General features: G+C 50.5%; 1 protein-coding gene across 3 annotated transcripts in view; it reads left to right on the top strand.

The window, feature by feature from the left end:
- The first annotated feature begins 4,749 nt into the window (after nt 1–4,749).
- The window catches only part of LOC105699911, a 52,485-nt gene continuing 33,215 nt past the window's right edge, over nt 4,750–24,019 (top strand). For 2 of the 3 annotated variants that reach the window (XM_012425334.2, XM_012425332.2), the window contains exon 1: nt 4,752–5,073. In XM_012425334.2, the coding sequence (XP_012280757.1) occupies nt 5,016–5,073 (58 nt within the window). In that variant the 5' untranslated portion in view covers nt 4,752–5,015. Of the gene's footprint in view, nt 5,074–24,019 lie in introns of all 3 variants that reach the window. The other variant, XM_012425333.2, reaches the window with a different exon arrangement.

The raw sequence follows: 24,019 nt of genomic DNA, 5'->3' as shown, positions 1-24,019 counted from the left end.
TGGTACTAACACGTAATAATCATTTTTGACGATCATACGTCAAAAATGTCTAATACATAGTTGATTAATATATTTCAAAATTGCTTATTAGAATTTGAGGATTTTTAACCCAACTCATCTCTGCTCATCTCTGTTGTAGCTGGAAATTAATTGTTTTCGTGGTTATGTAAAAATGATGGGTATCCTGTGAGATTATCCTTCGTAGATGGAGGTTCTGGAAGTTTCTACTCGGTCGCTAAAGCTGGGAATGCTGGATATGATTTTCCTTGCAGAACGGTTCTCTGCGGCTGGTAAAGTAGAAAATGATTTAACTGTAATAACAGTTTCACTGAAATGCTGATGTTTTTGTAATCGAGGGAAGAATACTCGCAAGGTACGGAAGAAAAGCAGAATAACACGCCAGATGTGATAAAGGCCCTGAAAATTAAAAAAAAAAATGTTCAGACTGATACTCTTGGATGCGCGCGCAGCATGCGCGGCGCGTCGGTGGAGGCCCATATTAGGCCGGGCGAACGCGCGGAGCGTCAATTGCTCTCGGTCCGCGGAAGCGTTAAGATCGGGTTTGGTACCCTTGGTTACATGACCGTATCCACACTTGTACCCCCATTGAGCACTTTTGGTTAGCGGTTAATAAAACAAAATTCCCCCACTCTCCTTTCCTTCCTCATCTCATGGAAGATCGGTGCCATCTTCTTAAGATCGCACCTATTCGAGAACTGACTGCGAAGAAAAATTAAATTTAAATTAAGTTTCCCCTTCCGATACTCAGAAAAATAAATGAAGACCTCTGAATTCTTCCCTCGAAGTCAGTTCGCGTCTAGAATGAAACGGAACGAAGGAATTCTCGAATTTATATGTGGCGTTTTATCGACCCTCGGCAACATTACCGACATTGAAGTCTCCCATGATGGCGTTACCGACTGCCGTTGTCTACATAATAACATACCTCTACCATTCATCAGTAGGAAAGTTATCCCTCAAGTTCTAAAATTTCTTAGCAATAAATAATCACGTTGTTTTCAATACTTCAAGACTTACAATTTATCCTCTGGGTCTTTGTCTTTACTTTCATTCTGATCGATAAAAATCCAAGTTATCGCAAAATGTCTGTCGATCGTGTTTCTCCATTCGGCCGGTAAATGGCAGCACCGACAAACTTTCGACGACTGGAACATAATTGAAGGCGGTCGAAAATTTGGAACGGCGACTAGTCGAGAGTCTTTGTCATAATCTTAAGCACGTGAAAACTAGGCAGAATAAATCTGTGACTGATTTCTGCTCCCCAGTTGGGCGGAACAATAGGACGCGCGACATTTAATGCAAATGTTAACAAGGTGATACTCGGACTCGAGGAAAGTAGAGCGGGTGTATAATATCCGGAAGTCAGCGGTATTATTACAGAGACTACTTGCAAGACGGAGTTCCCGGTTGGCGAGGGTTTCACGGAATAGTTACCTTGGTCCACACTGGTCTGGAGGGTATTATGCTCGACAAAATCATGCTTGGGAGGCCAAGAGGAACGATGAGTCCGCAAGAGCCTACGTTGCTGCAAATACAGCGCTTCGGCCTTCGCTCGGTGTTCTCGGGACAGGGAATAAAACGAAACGCGTCGCTTTCCACGGAGAATCCGAGAAACCCGTGCGAATTTGCCCGCAAAGCCTTGAACGCGTACTTACACTAGAAAGGTCTTATTCTAGAAAAATCTCTGTTCCGTGCACTACAGGGCGACGGATCTCGCGCCAACTTTAACGAAAACTCCTGCGACTATTTTCATGTAACAATGTATGTTTATTTGCGTACACGGAACACGTACACCTGTGTGACAATGTTTGTGTATTACGACCCGAGCGAAAGAGTTCCCGCTGAAACTAATGGCTAGTCGCGTCGGTGCCGGAGAAAGTTCTTTTTTTGTAGGGTGAAGAAATTCTGCCTTGGCGATGAAAATCTCAGGATAGGATATAATAATACCGAGGACAGGTTGAGAGGAAAAACGGGCTGCATTTTGCGATGCAGCCGATTGGGGGCAAAGGAGCGTGGAAAGGGAAGTTAATGCAGTCAAGGAGGCGTAGGTGGAGACTGCAATATGGACTCCTGGGGAAGTACTTCTAAGAAGGAACTCGGAAAAGGACCAAAGGAATCTGGGGACAAATTGCCTCTTATCAAGTACGTGTCGAAATTAAAAAAGCGAGGCTTAAGCGCTAAAGAAATAAATCGTCTTTCTCGGAAGGTTTGGAAACGATTGCGACTTAATGGTTTCCATGTGAGTCGAGAGCGACAGATGGGTGCCCTTAAAGAAGATACCTCTAAAACATCGAAAAAGGGAGACGAGCGCCTTGACCACGGGAGGTTTTATGGCGGTCGTCTATTTTTGGTGGAGAGGTTATGACGGCGCGAAGGGTACGCATGCATCGTTAGCGTAGTCGGACTGATTTATTAATTAATCTAAATCTAATTCAAAATTAACACTACGGCATTGACTCAATCGAGGACGATCCAATCTCTTCTCTCCGTTTCCTCATCCTCCCTCGAATCGCACTTCGTTATCGACTCCGTCGATCCGGCGCGGTCCATCGCTCCAAACTGGAGCGCATTAATTTCTCTCGCGCAAATTATTCCCTAATTCGATGGATTCGCTCCTGCCATGTTGATGCGCGCCCGGCTGACAGTTTCCGCAAACCCGGATGCCGTAGTGAATGCGGCTCGGCACAAAATCGCGGCTTGTAGATGAAATATCGACGCTCCCTTACGGTAGGCGAGCAAACGGCGCCGACTCTCAAAAGCGCGGGTCAACGATTCGCGGCGTCACCGGAAATCGGCAGAGAAACGCGCCCGAAAGACTCGGAAGCGGGTAAAACGCCACCCCGAAGCTTCTCTACGTAGGGGGGAACTCGAAGGAAGGAGACTTGCCGCGACTCGTTATTCCTCCCGCGCGTTTACTCCTCTAATGAAATCTTTGAAAAGCAATTATTCCAACGACTCGTGCACGCAAGAATAAACGCCAAAGCCAAGTGTCGCTCCCCCCGCGTGGAATGGGCGCCACGTACGTCAAAGTTAGTGAAATTTTTAACGGGGCTCGGCGTCGGCGCAAGCGGAAAATGCACTTTTAATTGGGCGTCAAAGTCAAAGCCGGCCTTTTCCCGGGCGGCGTTGGGGCCTCGCCGGGTTCCCAGCAAATATACTTCGGTCACTTACGAGTTCGGCCTGAATTAAATTACGTCGCGTTTATTCGCCGTGCGCGGAATCGCGGGCGAACCCGACCGCCGTCCGCGGCCGGGATCCGCTCCGGAAACCGCTCGAAAGGGGTTTCGGGCCCGCTCTTTGCCCTCCCCGGCACTTGCTGGTCTCCTCCGCCGGTTCGATCTAGATCGCTCCCCGTTCCGGATATTTCCGCGCCGGCAGATATTTCTTCCCAAAGAGCCGGTTGCGGAAACGTCTCCGTCGGGGTCCGTCGCGAGGTCGACCGCGGCCATCGACTCCGTCCAGGAATTTCGGGCGCATCGCTCCGCGTAAATTGAGCGATTTGACGTTTCCTCTCCGAAGGTGGCGTTGTTAAGCCGCCTCCCCTTTAAGGGGATCTTTGACTCTAACTACGCGTCAAAGTAATTCCGATATCTCGCCAGAAGCTCGGGTTAAGCGAGACGCGGTACGGCCGGACCGTCTCGTTTCTTTGGCGAGCCATTCCGCAATGCCGAGGCGGAGGATCTTTTGATCTCCCCGCCTGCTCGGAAAATTTCCGTGCCGCTTCCGCCCGGTCTTGGCCTGGAAGAATTCCTCCGCGGAATTCGTCGCGGTATCGAATCGATCCTTCCTTCTTTTTCTACCGAGCTTTTGCTCCTCGACGCGACCACTGAGAAGTATCCTTGCGCGTCTCTGCGTCGAGACGCAATTTTCCCGTCTACCATGGAACCCACCCAAACTTAAACCACGCTCTAAACTGCTGGACCTCGACTCTGGATTTCCCAGCGAGGACGCCCTTATGGGCCTTCCTGAAACGCCGCGTTGGAGGAAGGCGAGCCACGGAATCTCGAGGTCCAGGGGCCGAAGTTTCCGCTCGAAATATCGCCCGGCGTTCGCTCGACCACGGCCGAGGGAGGTCTTCCACGATCTTCGCACCGCGTCCTTCGCTCCGAAAACGGCCCGACCCCGAGGGAACGCGGATCGCAGCCGTGACTTCACCGTCCCTAATAGATTCCATCGAGGTCGGCGGTCTGGCGCCAAAAATAACGCCCAGCCACGGTGCACTCTGCTGCACATAGGCCGCCGCGCCCCGACTCGGTCCCTGCAATAGGCCTCGTCCGCATCTCGCGACTACTATCTTAAATGCGACCGATGCGAGACAACTTTTTCGCCCACCTTCTCGCCCGAGACATTTCCAGGTCGACTCGGCGTCGGAAGCGCAAACTACACGGTTTAAGAGGCCGCCCAACGCCTCGGAACTTTTATCGAGGGAAGTTTCGCGCCACCCCGGGCGCGGGAGACCTCGGAGGTCCGTCCGCCGTAAAGGCGGGAGTTCGCGCCTTAAACCGCTGCCTTATCCTAGACAAAAAGTTTCTCCACTCCCGCGTGGCCCCTCAAACTTTCGAAATCAGAATTTAAGAGTTCCCGGAGAGGCGGCCCTTCCCGCGAGCCGCGGGCCTGGGAAATTGCGGAAATTCATTCCTTCGTCCGTTGTCTCCGGCCGGCCAGGTGCGGTGTTAGGGCGAAAGAAGGACCGCGACGCCAGGGGGACGTCGCGTAAATCACCTCCGAGGGCCTCGAGCACGGTGGAGGGGGCCTCGCCCGCTGCGCCGCACGCGGAAACGCGCGAGGCTCCACTCAGTTCGGCTCGGCTCCGCAGAGAGCGCGCTCGCGCCGCCGACCCCGTCGCGACCGAATCTCCACCCGGCCGTGGACTCCTCGCCGCTGCCCACGACGACTCGGCCCCCTGGAGGCCCCCGCGGACGGTCGCCGACAGAGTCGCTTCGAATCGAGCGGGCGGCCCGCCGCCCCCGCCACAGTGGTGGCAGCCCTGCGCCATGGGGGCGACCGCCTTCGAGATGGTGTGCCTCGTCCTGTTGGCGGGACTGTTCGAAGGTTAGTGCGACCAACGCAGGGTGGCGCGACTCTCACCCTCCACCGTCAGTAATTAGGGACGAGGACTACGCAAGTGCGTTGGGGTGGGTCAGGGATTCTCCCACGTGGAATCGAAATTTGGGGATCATGGAACCGAATTGTTTAATCCACCGCATTTGTCTGGATTCGACTGAGGGTGATCCACTAACTATCTCAGGAAATGGTTTTTAGCTCGGCGCATCGAATTTTAGTTGATCGATCGAGGAACATAGATATGGGTTTTTAGGTAATCGTTTCGTTATTCTGGGATGTATGAATAATATTTTATAATCGATATTTGGGGGGTATGGAACTAAATCATTTGATCGACTGCGTTTATCTGCGTTTGTCTGCATTTGACTGAGGGTTATTTACTATATATCTCAGGAAATGGTTTTTAGCTCGACGCATCGAATTTTAGTTGACCGATCGAAGAACGTAGGAAAGAGTTTAGGTAATTGTTTTATTATTCTGGGATGTATGAATAATATTTTATAATCGACATTTGAGGGGTGTGGAACTAAAATGTTTAGTCGTCCGCACTTGTCGGCATTTCACTGAGGGTTATTTACTATTTCACTGAATTTTACATTCGAAGAATGAAGGAAAGTGTTTAGGTAATCATTTATTTAAGGAGGTGGGAATTATATTTTATGAACGAATCGGTTTTTGTCTGCGGATAATAGGCTTCGGCCGCTGCGATTACGGTGGTTCAAAGCATTTAATCGCGACGAGCCTCGAAGTGTCGGCTTTTTTCGCCTGTCTCTTGAGTCGGATGAAGACGTCGAGAGAAAGGGGAGGCGACGCGGATGAGTTTTTGCTCGCGCGAAACTTGGCCGGTCGCACGTGGCTTGCTGGAGGGAAGTCAGTCGCTCGCTAATTTTAAGCCTTTGCCGGGACCGAAAGTCACGATCGAGAGTGCTGGATGATTTTAAGCTAGATTAAATGGAAGGACAATCGAAGGGTTCGAGTAAAAGTCCGTTAATTAAAGAGACGTTGGAAGGCTGGTCTAACGTTTAGGGTTCAACGAGGATATCTTTACGAGGGCTAATTAGAGCGAGAGAGAGAGAGTACTTACTCGTACTCGTACGATCGTTGCAAGTATGCTCCGTGAACGCGTTAACTCGAAAGATAGCGTTATCCGGTTGAACGGAGATCGACCTATCGAAACTCCTTCGGACGCGTCACGTGGAAGACTTCCATCGAGCTAGCGAATCGTCTCCTGCATCCGTATGTAAATTATGCCCATCGCGTTAAATTATCTCCGAGAATTCGAAAATCGATCGACGGATCGTGTTTCGAAATCTCGCCGGCTCGAATCTCCCCCAGTTTCCCTGTTGCCTGCACCAGTTTCAGTTTTTTTCAGCCCCTGACCTCGTAATCTCTTTCGAGATGAAACCTTTTGGACCTCCATCCGACATCCAGGTTACAGGGGAACGGAAACCGTGCCGAGTGGAATTATTTCTCGCGAGGATACGACCCTGTGAGGTCTGAAAACCCCAAATTGGGGGTAGCAAGAGATCGACCATCGACGTTAAAAAATGTAGCCGGCCCCAATCCGCGCCGCGGGCTCCTCTTTCCAATAAATCCCGCGGAGTCGGGCTCGCCGTGATCTGCCTTTCATATTTCTCGAAGGTTTTTTGCGGGCCGACGTCGATCAGCGCCATTTTTAACCGCGCGGACTCGAAGCTCATATCTTCGCGGCGGCGAAGTTCGACCCGGAGGAGAGGAGACTTTTCGGTCTCTGGACTACGAATCGATGGAATATCGACAGACCTTATTTATACTCGGATGCAGTGCTTCACCGCGGATATTCCGCCTCGCTGCTTTAACGTCAATGACGATCATGCCCACCGGGTCGGGTGTACAAATCTCGATTTCGCGTAGATCACCCGAGGTCGGTTAATCTTAGTCACCGGCGGGACTTTATATCACGGCGAAATATGCGAGGCCCTGAACTTCTTTGCTACTTCCCGAGTACTTCATCAATCCGACGCGCGGATTTGCGTACACCACGAGGTCGGGAACATCCGACGAACATTTATGAGGCGATTTGTACGCGCGGGCGAAGAGAACCGCCCGATTCGGCAGCGATGGAGATTTACCGGCCTCCGCGCAGAAATCCTTTGCGCCGAGATGGTGAAATGCTCATTTTTGACAATTCCACGTTCCTGCGACTTGCAGCGATTATTGGCACTGCTGGGACCAGGGAATATCGCGAGTGGCTGCAATTTCCCCCGGAAGACTCGCTCGCACGTACCCAATTAGTACACGTCGAGCCGCGTTAAACAGGCAAGACTCGGACGAACGGCAAGAATACGCCAAGTTCGTTAGCGAAGTAGTTAGTAGATGCTAATAATGTGTATGCCGATGGAAATTGGAAGACTTTCAATGAAACCATTGTAATTGATCGTTACGAGAGTTCGCCCTCGTGGCAGAGTACAGCCATAACAGGGTTTGGCAAAATGGCGCGCGCAGTCACGTTCGGTCGGGTAATTACGTTACAAACATTGAGGAGATATGATATTTAATACGTAGGAAAATTGAATACCAGGATTTTCACATAGGGATTTACATAAGAGCGGAGAGTCGATCGGGAGAGCGGCAATATTCGCGAGTTTGCAAACTTTGCCGCGATTTTCGGGACGGAATTCTTTGAACCTCCCTACCAACGGTGAGAGCCGTTGGAGTTATTTCAGCTGCCTAGAATGGACCGGTAACAAAACTGGATCATTACGGAGGTCTACCATGTATTAATTCAATTGTCCTCGGGACGTAATTGCCCCATCGTGCCATCCTCGTCCTCGTTTGCGCTTTGGTTTCCACGGTGAATTCAGAGCCCTTGTTGCCTAGAAATATAAACGCGAAACGATCCCGAGATGCTCGCGTTGGTCGGTTTTCGGTATCGGTATCCGTTTTTCATGGCAGACTTGAATCTTTTGGAGGACTTGAGTCGTTGATATTTTTTCCCACCAGAGTATCACGCAGCAATCGGCAGGCTAGAAGTTCGCTATCGTTTGAATCGTAGGGATCATTCTTAAATTTGGCACTTCCGTTTTAGCGCTGGGCCATGTCCGGGGCATTTAGAACGCTTCTATTAATAGGAATACGGTCCGGTCACTTAATGGCGTCTGGTTCTGGCTGCGGCCACGAACTCGGGCCGACAGCTTGCTAATCAACGTTCCCAGAGGAACAGCCACGGAAAGGGAGGAGGAAAAATCCGCATTCGGTGAAAAAAGATGTATTGATATATATTTACATACATAATAATATTTAGGACGAAGAACTCGCGAAGTTTGGGACACTACTCAGAGGATGAGAACACGCGAAGTTCCGCATCGGAATGCTCTTTCAACTCGAGGAAGTGCCTCCACCCGAGCTAACGAGAACTTTCACCGATCGAGTGCCCACCGAAATAAATTGCTACTTTCCTGTATAAACCGATTATTCGAACAAATGGAGAATATTATACTTCAGACTCCGCGGCCCCGATTATTAAGGGTTCCACCCCGCGACAAATCCGTCCTGGCTTCGAGCCAGCCTCGCAAATAATCGTTATAACAATGCAAACTATGTACCGAACATTCCGCTGGCTCGTTACTTCGGTAACTATTATTTAACCGAGTTGTTCGGCGCAATCGTCATCGCCGAGATTATTCAATTCAACCGCCGGATGGAGCGGAGTCCGCGAGTCATCTCGCTCCTCTCCAAGGAGCAGCCTCCACCTTGGAGGACCGTCGGGAAATGTTTCGTCGCAATCAGGGCAGAGGAATTTGCCCAGCGCCTCGGGCGGGACGTTTCTAAAAGTCCTGCAGCGTTTATTAAAGGACCTGCGATCGATCCTTGCGGGACGTGCAGCCTCGCGCGCGAGGAAACGCGTCTAAGGATGAGAATGCACCTTCTTCTGCAAGGATTATGGGAATCTCGCGAGTCCGAGGACGATTTGGCTCGCGTTGCTCGGATTCCAGGGGAAGGCATCGATCCGACAAGGACACTCGAGTTAAACTTAACTCGCGAAATTCCGGGAGGACGAGAAATTTGGCGGGCCAAAAGCTTTCGCCTTTTTCGCTCTCCGAGGTAAAAGCTGTTGTTTCCTATCGTCTGCCTCGTCGAGAAAAGCTCGTTACATCGACGATTCGTCCCACGTATCCGTCGCCGGTACCACCGTCGTTCGTCTTCGGCCCGAAGAGGACCCTCGGGGCCTTTTTCACTTACATATTCTGGATCCTTGGACAACACTCGCCGTTCCTCCGAAGAGGGTCCGCGTCGTTATCGACGGTACTGGTGCTTCGATGGCACCTCGACGACGACGTTTCGGCTTAAAACGCCGAATGAACCGCACACAAGGGACAGGCGTTATGTTTCACTACGGCGATTAATTTAGCCAACGTAACTTTATCCCGGCGAAATCTTAAGAGTGACTCGCAATCTGCGATGCGTCGGACAGGTATTAACGTCGAGATCACTTGCGTTCTATTAACCTTTCCTTGCCCATCTTGAGTGGCCTCTGTATCTTGGCAACCCCTTTTAGTAACCGGAGAGGCTATGTTACAACGAGATTTCCATATCCGCTCCTCGGGTGTCGAGCTCTTGGCAAGACCCCTCAAATTCAACTAATTTCCTATCAAAGTGGTTTGCATCGATTTATCCCCTAGGCTGATTATCCCGGTATTATTTTATATTATATACCCGGGATGCGCGGTACTCGTAGGAAATGTTGAACAAGGGAAACGGGGTCGCGTTCGATGTTAATACGATTAAATACTCTGATAAACAAGAGTGGCGGTCGCGGTGGTACCGATAGTCGTAGCTATGGGGTACTGACGGAGAATTGCGAACAATAGCATTCGGATTACGAGGTAGGCAATTGGTTCGACGTTTGATCGAGCCAATCCTGGAACATCGACGTGTAATGCGCCAGCGGTGAAATTCATGGAGTGCACTTAACGAAGTTCATACATACCGTGGCACCCGCGATTATCTCCGGCGGAACCGGAAGCACACTCGGCTGCTCACCTACTCACCTGGCCGTGCCTCTTGGCCGACTATCAGTCCACTTCCCTCGAAGCCCCCTTGGCGGAACGAATTTTTATTCCCGACTAGTACTTATTCCTACTGGTTGGCCAACTTTGGCTCGCGCCGCGGAAAATGTCCGCACAACTGTGGAAATGCGCGAAAATCCGGATTACGCGAAATAATCGCGTTATGGGGTCTGCAGGTGAGATCGCATCTCAAAATGAGATGCGATTCGAAGAGACATTGAGTCGTGATGTTTGGGTGGATCGCGGAAACGAAGAGGTAGACGATTTTTGGAAAGGCCGGGTGTTGCTCGTAAGATCGATTCGGTCTATGGAGCCGTTACGACTTCCGGTCGAGCCGGTACCATCTTTCGCCATTATCATACTCGCCGAGGTGTGAAGGCACGGGCCACGGATGTGCCCGAAGAATGGCTGGAAGAGAAGAGGGAATTATCCATTATGAACGCCTTGCGTCTTGAACGGTGGCACGAGTCGCGACGCTTTTGTTCTTTTGTTACCTTTTATTTTTTTCTTCCTCTTATCGGGGACCAAAATCAAATCCACTTCGCCGCCACGCAAGAAACGAGCCTTTCGACTGCCCGTGAAACTGCATCCAAGTCTCGGATGCAGCGGATCGAGAAATTATCTGACCTTCCGCGAACTTTAATAACTTGGAGAGCTTGGCGAACGAGACACTCCTGGGTTTCTTTACTTGAACGACGCCTCGGAAAGTTTCAACTTCCCGACGCCAACGCGATAAGTGCCGGCATATGGAAACTTTAAGATCGCATCATTTGCGGAAATTCTTCAGAAAAAGAAGAAGAGTCCAAGAGGACGAGCACGTGGCACGCAATAGTTTCCGATCGACTTTTTGCTGCCACGTAGAATCGAGAATCAACTAAGCGTTTACGCGTTTCCTTCATTTTCTTTTTCTTTTTTTCGATCTCTCGTTCGAAGTTTTCTTCCCGATCCTCGCTAGTCATTTCCACGGCCTTCTGCTCTCGTATCCCCTCGCTTGCAGCGGGAATTATTTAATGCAATTCCGAGAGCAATTTTCCTTCTTGCGCTGTCAGTAACAAATTAAACTGTCTCCGGTGTTACGTCGAGCCATCCGGAGCGCGTGCTCTAGCGAAGTAGAATCAGGAATTCCACCTTAAGCTAATCACGCAATTAGTATTCCGGTTCGCAACGCTTAATCAACGGTTCCGAAGTTTAGAACGTCGCGGAGTTTTTCCGCAGAAATCTTCGACTGCGGATATGGGAGCGGGGCGATATCGCGCACTTTTTAAATAAATTCGAGGACATAAATCTGCTTCAAGATCAACTCTGTTAAGGAAAGATTGCCGGCTTTCGGGAGGAATACAAAGATTCTTGAGTTTGTACGAACTTTGGGGAAAGGAGATTCTTGAGCTATCGATCGGAAAGGGGATCGAAAGTCTTGAAAATATTCGAAGGTCAGGGATCTAAGGGCTGCACCGAGAGCATAGGGTGGATCGAAGTTTCAGCGGTTTAAAGAACCTTTAAAAACGAGGAAAACGGCGCTGGAAGACTGGGCGAGTAGAATCGTATACAAATGCGGACGAATAGCATGCCAGCATGTGTCCGGTGCATTGAAACGCGAAGGTCTGTCTGCATTTTGTGTCGGAACAAGGGCTACTCTGCTGGAGGCATGTGTTTCCTATATTTGCTCGCTGAGCGTACTTCCTCTTCCGGCGAGGAAATCGAGCCCAATTGTATCCCGAAACGAGCCACATGTCGTACGAACCTTGCACCAAGAACATTTCGCCTCGCAAAGGCAAAGGACGGTAATTAAGAAAATTAATAATGCTCGTAAGCTCAAACGCAATCATTTTCAGCTACGAAGCCTCTCCCCCCCGATAAGAAGAAAGCGACGATAAAATGTTTGACGACTGGCCGCCATATTTTATCGATATCCAGTCCTCGAGTAAAAAGTGCGCCCTCTAACTTCTGCATTTCAGCACTTTGGCAATTCGTGTTATCGTGAAAAATGGAAATAGTTACTTCGGATCAATGCGAGCGTACACCGGGAAAAGTTTATGGGGAAAGTTTCTACACCCCCATCACGGTCTTGACTTATACTTTTAATATAAGGCTTAGAGCCATACTTTATTCCACAATTTACTGAATCTACTTACGCGAGACGACGCCTCGACTATAACACGTCGGTCCAAGCGACCCTGCCCATTGTCACGGAAATTTGGAATCGCGAGCCGAAGAATTTTTACCGGAAACATTTAATGGGACGTAACGACGGTACGCATTGGATAAAGATTTACGAGCGTTTATTTATTGCGCTAAGTCGGACGAATGATTTGGTAAATCCGGGAAAATAGGAAATCCGGTCGCGCAAGGTACGCCGATTCTTTTTCATTCTTTTTTTTATTTCCATTGCGAATGTCTTTCGGCTTGAAATGTGGACTTTAATTTCCAATAATCGGCGGGATTAATACGAATGCCCCGCAATTAAGTATTGAGGCCGTTAAACGTTTCGGGCATTTCCCGAAAGCGGAAATCGATGTTCCGAGGGGACGTGGCCCTGACATAAACGTAATTTGATTGGTAGATTCAATGGGCATACGTGATCTGAAATAAGTGTGCGTCCAGATAGCGGAGTGGTGTCAACCGATGATTTCGGCACCCTCGTCCAGGGTGACGTGCCCACGGAAAATCAGCCCCTCGCAAGAGGCGCTCTCGTTGCTATTTATTCCGGAGCAATCGATTATCGCAATTCTCGGCCTATCGGGCAGATTAAGCGACAAACTGTCGGGAGTAAAGTCAAAATTGACGAGACAAGATTCTTAAGCGGAATTAAGTTGCGACCCTCGCTCCACGAGCCGTGTTTACGATCACGATGTAATGCTCTGGAATGTTAAAAATATTCCGAGTAAGATTTACACACTGCGGGTATAAATACCCGGTTGGGTAGTCGGCATGGATGACTCCGTTCGGATATAGAGCCGGTCGATATGAGCGCATTTAGCAGTCCCTATCGTGCAGTCAAATAATGATCCTGTACGGTTCGTCGGACTAGCCGATTCCCGCAAGACCATCAATGAACCTCTGGTCCAATTCGAGACGGCACGTCTTTGCTCTTCGCGCGATTTTCCAGAGAACCGGAGACACGTCTTAGATTTTCTCCTCGCGCAACCGAAGAGATGCGTTGTCTGTTTCTACTTCTTTTTTCTTTTTCCTTTTCTTCCTTATCGAAGCAATATCCATCGATGAAATGACTCGACGGATGCGTGGAAAAGGCGGCGACGTCCTCGGCGACGATTACCCTCGGCTATTCCGAGAGCACCCTCGATGTTACCCAACACCGACACGAGTTTAGCTGACGTGGTTCTCGGTAGACGACGTTGATCCTCCCACTAGCCATTGGACGTAGACGAATCGCATTAAGAATTGACACGGACGTATCGGGCTAGAGTTACAAGATTATAGCTCGGTAGTACAGCGGACTCGTGCCTCGAGTTGCCGAACGAGGTGTTCGCATCGACCTCTCCGTTTCCCTCTTTTTCTCCCCAGGTCGGGCATTAAACTTGCGAGCCCTGATAAGCAGGAGCGAGGCGACGCGTTACCGCTACAAAATTCCTCCTCCATGTGATTTATCACGAAAAGTAACGGCCGCGGAGGTACTTCCGCCGGCGGGCCGGAAGTCCCTCGTTTGACGAAACTTTTTTTGCCGAATATTAGTTGGAAAAATTCGTTCCGCCGAATGACGCGTCGTAAATCGTCCGAGTCTCGATACCGAAATAGCCGAAGATATCCGCGCGATTGATGGCCGAGCTTTCTATCGGCATTTATTTATCTGCCGGTTCTTTTTACCTTTTTTTTTTAACCCCGCTTTTGGCCCTACTTCGCCGGGAGCAGACATTTCTCACCACCGAAATGTAATCGCTCTTTCGCGAGACGAGCTCTTTATAGGGAAAAAATGGCTACCGAGGCTCTACCTAATCTGGTAATTTGTGTGGATTTCTCGAGACTACGATCCCTCGGAAACCACCCTGTGCGTCTTGTCCATTTTCGCCCCATTCGATCCGGGATCGATATAATTTTCACGATCGAGACGTAAATCTCACGTCGAGGCCCACCACGATCGTTTGTTTCCCCAAGAAGGCTCTTCTTTCGGACTCCTCTGGGCTCGCCAGGAATATCCGACGTGCATAGGTCCTCTCTTTTTCCAAGTTTATCGCGAAATTCCAAATTCCCGTATCCCGGTCTCCCTCCGGTTTATTAATGCTCCTAGAAAGGAGGGAATTATTCTTGGGAGATTACGAGAGTGGTTTTAATTACGAGATATTGATCTCTAGTGTAAGTCGGGAAAAGAATCATTTGAGAGATTGGAAACGTTCCTGGGGTGGAAATGAACCGAGCTAAGAGAAGTCGCCGAAGTTTTAATAATACGAACAATGGGCCGTAATTGCAAGTAATATAAGTAAGTGAGAGTCAATTATTGGACCGGCAGACTGAAGCCAATTAGCGGAACAGTTCCATTATTTAAGGGCACGCCGGTAAGGCGAATCGGGAATCGTTTGCTCGCGCGCAATTGTTTTACCCGACAATTGGTGAAAGAAGTTCGGCACTATTGCGATTAATAAGTTTCCGAGTGCCTTGACTGGTTCAAGTACCGGGGGAGTTTTTCGAGTCTTCGACGAGTTTTGAGAATTTTTCTTAATTTTTTCCCAGCTCCTGGAAACGCGGCATTTTCCGAGGGGGGACGAGTGTCGACTCGTCGGCACTCCGGAAGACGGTCTGCGTTATAACGACCTAATTAACCGGGAGTAAGATCCATCTTAACGACGACAGAGCTCGTGCATCATCGAGTATAGACAATCGCGTCGTCATGTATCGAAAACCGATAGTGCTCGGTCCCATCCGCCTCCGTAAACCCGCGAGCTTTCTCGTCGACGTCGGCTCGTTCCGACGTTCGTTCCGGCGTCGTTTAAAACGTCGGCCGATTCCTCCGGGTTACTTGAGTCAAGTTTTAATTAGTTCCGTATCATTGCCGGCGCAAGTAAGTGCCTCGAAATGGCGTTTCATTCGCGTTATCCGTCTTCGAGGCTCGCCCCACCTTCCGTTGCCTCGAATCCAGCCCTAACCTGCAATTCCGCTCCTCCGGTAAACTATTTTCACTCGGCCGACTAATTCGATCACGAATACGACGATTCACCCCTTATTACTAATCCTAGTGTGTGTATAAAGGTAACGTAGACCCCGGTAATACCGCCGGAGGAAAAACACGGTTCGTTTTACTCCATTCTTATCTCAAAGTGCGGCATTAGGGAGACATGGTAGTGCGCCCTAATAGTTGGCTTTTACAGTTAAGAGTACGATATCCTGCGACGTTAAACGCAACCCCGTGTACGCTTCCTCCTTCGGCTTTCATCGCCGAGGAAATCTCATCGTTGGCGAATCGGGGCAACAAATCGTCGAGCTATCGCCCAGGACGGGGAGAATTCTAAACACGGAGGCCCATTTTGCCGCTTTTTTGGTGGAAAGTGTACCCTGAGATACTTCAACCTTTGGTAGGCTCGACGGTTCGCCCTTTACCCTTGGCCAGTTTCCTGGCAATTACGGAAAACGATTGGCCGAGCTGCGGGGCCAGAGTGAATTACTCCCGGTCGATATTCAAATGTCCGGTCGAATCCGACCAAGTTGCGGAGTCGACGGAGATTTCGGAGCCGACTTTAATAAGCGAGGCGGAAAGGTTCTCGAGACTTTTCAGGATACGAATTAGTATGTATTACAGGTTTCCTGGGAGGCTGCGTCGATATTGGATCCGCTGGTCCGCTCGTTATCGAGGCACGCGGCATTTTCTAAGGAATTTACTTTCCCGGTTATGAAGAGCGCCTTCACAGGCGGGCCGAGAATTCCCGGTACGTGCAAGATGCACTTTACGATTCATACGTGTCTTTGAAGTCGGGAGAGTCAAAGCCGAGACGAGGCCGATCGTCGAAGAGGGCGGCGACGAATGGACGAGATCGGGACGCCAGTCGATAATAAATCGAGTTATTACGAGTGCCTCGACGCGGCCGCCGGGAGGCTGTCGATCTCGTTTCTCCTTCTTTTTCGGACGAGCCGAGGAATCCCCATAAATCTCACCCGAGGAATTACTCCTGGAGGATGGTCGATCGGAGAAATCGCGCAAACTAAATCAGTGTTACGGGTTTATGGATTTACCTCACGTTACTCGGGCCGGCGATGGATTTTATTCCCTTACGGTTTTATGCGGACACGTAATGCGGCCTTTTCTTTTTCAGAATACAGAGGCGGAATCGTGGGACGATTTTATCCGGTTTACGAGAATCCGGAGATAAGGTCGGGGGTCGATTGCGAGATTCTTTTTCGTTCCTGCCTGAGGAAGGAAACCGACGTTTCGTACAGGGGAAATAACGCCCCGAGGCGCATCGATTGGTCAAATCGGAGAGATCGAATTATCGCAATCAGTTTAGGATTTTAAGTCGATAAGCTTCGCTCAAGGACCACTCTTCGAGGGTTCGAGTCGAGGGTTCGAGTCGAGGATTCGAGTCGAGGGTCTGCCTCGCTCGCAAAAATGCGCTCCGTTCTCGAGGCTCCCATCCTTCCGCCGATGCCGTTGCATTTTTCGCCGCATTTTCCTTGGCAAACGATATTTAGCCCAGGTTCTCTCATTGCCGTGTAATTTTTCATGCAACTTTCATGAGTTCGGATCGCATCGAAAACTTCGTAATCCCTGTTCTGCATATCTCTATTAAGATTCATCGTGCATCCACACAAGCCGCGATCTCTGGTAATTTCCTTCGGTAGGAAATTCATTCCATAATTTCGTCGGGCGGTCTCGATCTACATTCTACCGAGAAACCGAGGCCGGAGTGCGTGTACACAGGAGCGATAAAAACATCCCGGAGATTCGAAGGGAGAGTCGCTCCTGGACGGGCGATCGTTCAATTATGTCTCCCAGAAGTTATGGGAACCGAGGTAATGGATTGCGACAGGAGTTAGTTATGCAAGCTCTCTTTAAAATAATTCTTCCTTCGACTTTACTGTCTGGCTTGCAAATGGAGCAGGGAAATTTATTGCCTCCTCTTCGCGAGGGAATGTTAGCGCCGGAATGTAATCCCATCGAGTCGGGAGTAAAGAAATCTGATTTGAGGGAATTTCGCGTTGCCTCGTCGAGTTGCGGCCGCGCAACCCTTAACTGCGAATCCGCGCTTCTGGGCCTTTTATTTCTCCGTAACTCGAGGAAGGTGTAGTCGTTCCATCGATGCGGGGATTTATCCTTCTTCCTCCCTGCCTAAATAATTGCATGCCCATCGAAATAACATCCATTTTCCGCCCTCGGCGTTTATACCTGCCTCTTTGGTAAAATAGAACACCGTAACTTTTTGCAACAACTCTCGTAACCCCGACTAGTTGCTCGTAACAACGCATCGGAACTCACGGCGTAATTTGTAGCCGCGGTGCATGGCTGCAACATGAATCTAAATTTCCAGACTTGAGGATATATGCCCCAAGTTTCGACTTAATAAAACCGAGGAAATACTTGCGTCCCATTAGAACCGCGGTAGCTGGGAGTCAAGTCTCCCATTATGCGTTCCCCCCTCCCAGGAAAGTTGCAAATCCAAAAGGCAGATTTTCACTTCCCATTTCCACTTCTCGCATCGTAAATGGTCTCGTTGCGGATCTTAGAACGAGTCTAGCGACACGACCTTCCGGTCTCGATGGGGTAATCGGAGTAAAGTATTGACCGATTTCTTGTCACCGGATAACCTACTCTAAGAGAGCGAATAATCCAGCACGTTATCCCGAGAATCTCCAAGTTCCATCAAGTTTAATGGCGGCGGCTCGTGTGGCCCGAACTTCCTACGAAGGCACTACTTTAGGCATCCTCGTTAATATCGAGCCGGGCTAATGGGAATCCTTCGTTAGCTCCTTAATTGGTACTTTCCACCGTACAGTCAATGAGCCTTCGTGAATAATTTGCTTTCATCCAACGTCTTCTAATCTGTCTCTAGGAAGTCCTATTTTTATCGACATACCGCGTCAATTTCTTGAGCTAGGTCGAGTCTCCCTCGAGCGGCGTTTCCAATCTTTGACGATTTACTTGTCATCGCACAAACAAGGAGTTATCACCGATCCGATAGTCACCATAGTCAGCGATAGGGTGCACTTACCCTAATTCGAGGACGTCGACGGTTTCGTCACCGTCGAGTGCGCGGGATCAAGACCTAACCTCGAACATGAAGTCAACCTTCCGAAGGCGAATCGTAGAAATAGGGGAACAAAAGAGAAACGTTAACGCAATCGCAGACAACATGGTCGATCTAATCCATTTCCTCGCATCCATTGCATGAACACGGAGCACGGCGAGTCGATGCGTTTCCACCGTGGCAGAACACGATATCTTTCGGCTTCGATTCCTGCCTCATGCATGTACATGGACGATGCTCGGCCATAAGGCCGTAACGGCCAATTGACGTAAAGCAACGACGTTTCTGTTTTCCCTTGCAACAAGACAACGCAGCCTCGCGGGATCCGAGCTCGAGATAGCTCGATCCAATAAAACGGTACGTTCCGCCTTCGGTTCGAACTTTTCGTATCTGAAATGAGCCCGGAAAGATGAAAACGGTCGATCGGCGTTACTCGGCGCAATATCCAGCTGGACCTCCACAGTGTACCGGATTTAAAGGTCGACGTTGTAACGCAAGTAAGAAGGAAGCCTCCTAAAACCCCACTTAAAAGATAAGGTCGTCTCCACGGGGAGCTTAATTTCGGAGCCCATCGGTGGAGCTTTGCGATGCTTCATCCAGACGTGAACGGCGGAATCGTCCGCGGAATATCGAGACCGCTCCCTTTGTCAAGGAGCGACCGATGCGACCAAAGCTTTGCACACTTACCGGAGTACAATCTCGCGGATTTGCGGGATGGTTTGCGAGGATGCCTAGCCATAGAGTAAGGCCTCGACCAGCGGTTTCCATTGTGGCGTTTCCGATCGGCTGGCCCTAGCCAAGGCAAACGTCCAATTTTGGCGGTCGGCTCTTCGTCCGCGCGAAGACTTGCGTCGATTTATGCACATCAAAGAACACCGACCAGGTTGCCGATGATCGTCCAGGGCCCCGTGGAACGCGCTCGGTAATTCCATCCGAGGTTTCATAAAGCGCGCGCATGAGCGTCGAAATTCTCGAAACGCAAAGAGCCCTCGAAGATTCCGTCGTCTGCGTTTAAGCCCCGGAAGGACGTCCTCCCTGTTCGAGGCGGCCCTCGGGCGTGCGTTTTAAATAAACGAGGAAGTTCATCCAGGATGGAGTCGCCCCGTACGAGGGACATCCCTAATCCCGGGCTCTCTTTCCACCGGCGATAGCGCCGGAGGGAAACGAACGGCGTCGCAATTCCTCCGCGAAATGCGCCTCCACTTCCTGGGGATTGTCCGGGTCGATATCTTCGGGCTAATGTCGGGACCCACGCGACGGCTCGCTCGATCCGTGACCTGGCCCCGGTACGTTCACGAAATCGCGTCACGTGACCACTTGTCACGTCTTATTAAGTGTCGGGGGATTGGATTCGAGCCTCGATAGACCCTCGACTGGACGCCGGAACGCGACGCGTCGCTTCGTTAACCGGCGACACGTGGACGTCGAGCGATGGTTCTCCTTCAGCGAGGTTCCAATTTCGATGCCACGAAATTGATAAAAAGTGGCCCCGAATTCTCCACGTAATTTTACATTTCTCAACCGACCTAGTTGTCGGGAATTAAAGTCGAACGACCGAATGAGTGCGGTATTGTTTATCTTGTTTTTTGTTTATTTCATTCGTTTCTCATTTTATTCTCAAGTTCCGATTCCAAATTTCACCCACTGGTTCCAGTTTCAGGGGTTATGAGTTCCGGGATATTGTTTGGATGCTTTTGGTCGACTTTTGATGTTGTTGGCACAATGGCGCATTTTACGCATCGCTCGCGATCCGGCCACCGATGTAGTCGCCGGACACCAATTAGGCCGTTTAATTCAAGTACGCGAGTCAAACGAAGGTTTGTCGCGTCGGGCTAAATTTCGTTTGGATTAGCCGGATTAACCCACGTACTTCAATTAAATGGTTCAACCGCCGAGCCGTAACTCGATCGAGGAGTCGAAGCGAACGTCAGGGCGGACGAGCGCGGTTCAACGAGGCCGGATTTTGTTTGAATCGAGAGGCACCACTAATTGTAAGGGTGGCCGACTCGATGGGCCTCGAATGGACGTGAATTCATCCATCGTCGAGTCGGCGTTAAAGTCCCTCGAAGAGACGTTCCGCAAGGACTTCGGTTTTCCCTGTCCGCGGAATGGCTTTTCCAAGGAGTAAATTGAGTCGTTTAATAAAGCCGGGGAAGGGCGAGTTGTGCAGCTTCGACCGTCGCGTGATCACCGTCGTTTCGGCCCGGTCGCCGGGATAATTTAATAGTAATTACTTCGGATAACAAACTCAACTCCAATTGCTTCCATCGGCGCATTACCCGTTGCACTTGCTACCGTTTATCCACGACTTCATTTAGCCATACCTTCCTGGTCCCTCTCGCAGCTTTCCAAGGCAGTTCCGCGGCGCGCGAAAGTTGCCTTCGTTAATACCAGGCGAAAAGCCTTTGTTATCGCAACGAGTAGGGCTTTTAATTAAAAAGGAGATCCATCGCCGAGCAGGGCGACGCGGAAGCGTTGCCGCAAAATCCGAAAGGGGAATCCCCGGGATTCGATTCGCCGAAGTTGCGGAAAGACGCGGCTCTTTTGACGCGGCGACCCGGTCTTTGACCCATCCGCGTATGCTCCGCTTAGCCCGTTCAAACAACCCGGCCGTTTTAATCGTGCCAAGGCCCGCTTTGATAACCATCCGTTTCCATTAAAACATTTATTTAAATCCCGCCAGAGACCCACTTTCCGCTCGCGGGAAGAGTCACGCTCAAAGCAAAGGGAATCTCCGGTCGACGCGGCGCCGAGGAACCTCCGCGAGTCGAATCACTTAATCAGGAGGCAAACTTCGTACGACTTAACCGCTCCGAGGATTATTCTCCGCCTGGACTTGGCGCACTTGGCCCGGGTAGAGCTAAATTGAGTATGAGTAATCTACACTTAGGGGAAGACGTCGCGACCCGGGAGACGCCTCCTCCTCCGCAGGGGACGCTCGTCCTTCGCGGAGTCGGCTCGATCGCGGAACCGTTCCGCGCCTCTCTCCACGCTTGCGGAAACCGCATCCCATCGATCCATCGACTCGACTTCCGATCGCACTCTGCTACTTCCGGCAGCGTCGCGACGCTCATCAGTCGCCGAGAGAACGTGTCAACGTTATTAATTATGCGAGGCAATCGAAGAGAGCTCCTTATCAAGGCGATGCGAAAGTGGCGTCAAGATGACGTCGAAGAGTGGCGTTTACAAAACTTTTCCCCAAACTTGATGTGACGAATCGCTTCAAACTTTACTACGTGAATACAGATGCTAAAAGAAAAGTTTTGACACCCATGAAATTAGAATTAAAAAAATTTTCTCATGGGCATTTATAACATTTTCTACAAAAGGCAAAATTTCCTGCACGCCAGAACCTTCTTTATAGCCTCCATATTGAAGCTACGAAGTTCGGAAATAATACTCTCACTTCGGGAAAAAATTCCCTGAACGATTTCTGCTTTCCCACCCCCTTAAGAGAACCTTTTTCCATCCTGAAATAGGTTTGATCGCGGATTTCGATTTTTCAAAACCGGGCACGATCATGAAGTCGGCTCGATCGATTCTCGAAATTCGTTCAATTATCGTGGAATTATCTCGGCCACCTGTTCCTCACTTTTGGGCACTCTCTCCATCGATCAATGGAGTCAATTTCCGATGCGACGCTTACCCCACGCGGTGATAACTTGTCAAGGTTATTAATAATAGTCGCAGCTGCGAATCGGGTATCGACAATGAGTAATCGGTATCTCTGACGAGATGACATTGTGGATCCGCTCATTCATAGCCATCTTGTCCCGAAAGGAGCTCCGGCTCTCGAGCGCTCGCCTGCCGTGAAATCGATCCGATCACTCGCATAAATATCTCGCTCGCCGGTTCGTTGCTTTTGAAATTGCTCCGCGATGCGTCCGCGTGTATCGCAACGCTGGCTCGAGTAAACCGAATTACGGTAAGTGGAGCTTCAGGGTGTTATTACGGCGGATCCGACAACGGTTAGAAGGATACCTAGGAGCAAGGACCCGAACGGGAGTAGTCGATCGATCGCGACCGGTATTACGGGAAAACTGAGCTAGCTTCTAAACGTCACGCGTCCGGCACACTCGAGGCCGCTCTTCCGCAAAATCGATTCGATTACGGGAATAAACGTCTCGTTGATCGCTTCGCCGCATCAAAGATCGCTCCCCGATGCACCGCGGGGACTTTAATGCCGAGTCGAGGAAATCGAATTAGAGCTCGCGGCGCTTCTAGACGTCCCTGTATCACTTTACGATTTGCGCGGCGTCACAACTTTTAACAGCTCCCCCGCGTCCCCGACGGACTTCGACGAGGTCGCGACGTAAACGGATTCTCGATCGCGTAAACGCGATAAAACAGCCGCGGGTGCTCCCTCAACCGCATCTCGCCTCGGAATCTAGAAATCGAGAGAGCGCGGGGAAGTCTTATAAGTCTTATATCCCGGGCGGAGCCGGCGCTAAAAAATATATGACGTGCCCGCCGAAACCGCGGCCATTATTTATCGCCGAGACTCCCATCGCCGGAGCCTGAAATATGTATTATCTCCCGATCGGAAGAACGTGACGACGAGCTCTCTTTTTCGACACATCACGTCGGCGCCGAAAACACCGAGGGTGGATCGATTTTCCCCGTGCGATCGTTTCTGCCCGGAAGGATTTAACGACTCCTAGAGAGCGAGGGTAAACGGTCGGTCGGATAAGCGCGAAGAGTCGCCAAGGAGAGCAATAATCTTCTGGCGAAGTTTGAAGCAGGTCGTCGGGTCACGATATTAAACCTCTTATATCGGCTTCTAGTGTCACGAGGGACGTTGCTCGACAGAGGGATGTTGCGCGAGGCTGAGGAGAATCTTCCGCTAGGAGGTCCGCGAATTTCCGCAAGGAGAGGTTTAAGTATCCCTTAAAAGAGGTCGCGACAATCGGCGGCTCGATCGGAGCACTTGGCGCGTTTTCTCGTCGCTTTCGCTCGATCTTTCGCCGTTGGCACACGACCCCTTTTCACGCGTCGCTCCTGGAAGCGATTACCGCATTAGAAAGCCATTCGCGCACCCCTCGTGCCGTTCGTGGGGTCAGAAGTGACGCGTACGAGGTTACCGCCTAATGGCTCCACGCCGCCGTCGATGATAACGGACATTGCGGCCTTATCGGTCCTCTAAATGTTCTCCACGCCGGAGGAGATACCGACGCGGCGGAGGTGCGAGCGTACGGGGCACTCTTCAATTTAGCACCCCGGAGACCCCGGGTAACTCGGGTGTATATCAGCCGAGGTGTGGGCCGCGACTACGGGCTGGCTCCGAGGAAGGAGGCGGACATTAAGGGTTGCCGGCAAACCTACAATTCACGTGGCATGTGCGTCCTGCGTTACTCTTGCTGACCGCGCTGCACGTACCCCCCGGTATTACGTACGGCATTACGTACACGCGCGTAAGCCTATGCGCGTATGACCGGGGCATGCAACCGCGATTACCCGCCGGACCACCTCTACGTCTTCATCCTGCCTAGGGTACCTCGTGATTACCCTTCGGCCACTTTCGAGACCGCTCACGAGCTTCGCCCCGGTGGACGAGCTGGTTTTTCTCCACCGTCGAGCTCCGGACGGCTGATTTTTCCGCAAGGGGGAAAAATCACCCCTACTAGCCGAGTTGACCCGCAATCGAGGCGAGTCGACTTGTTAACCATGTAAATCCGACTAGCAGGAGCTTCCGTGGCTTCC

This window comes from Orussus abietinus, unplaced genomic scaffold (assembly GCF_000612105.2).
Source record: "Orussus abietinus isolate OABI.00-Male unplaced genomic scaffold, Oabi_2.0 scaffold19, whole genome shotgun sequence".
Classification (NCBI taxonomy): Eukaryota; Metazoa; Arthropoda; class Insecta; order Hymenoptera; family Orussidae; genus Orussus; species Orussus abietinus.
This window is presented reverse-complemented; position numbering and strand designations above follow the sequence as displayed.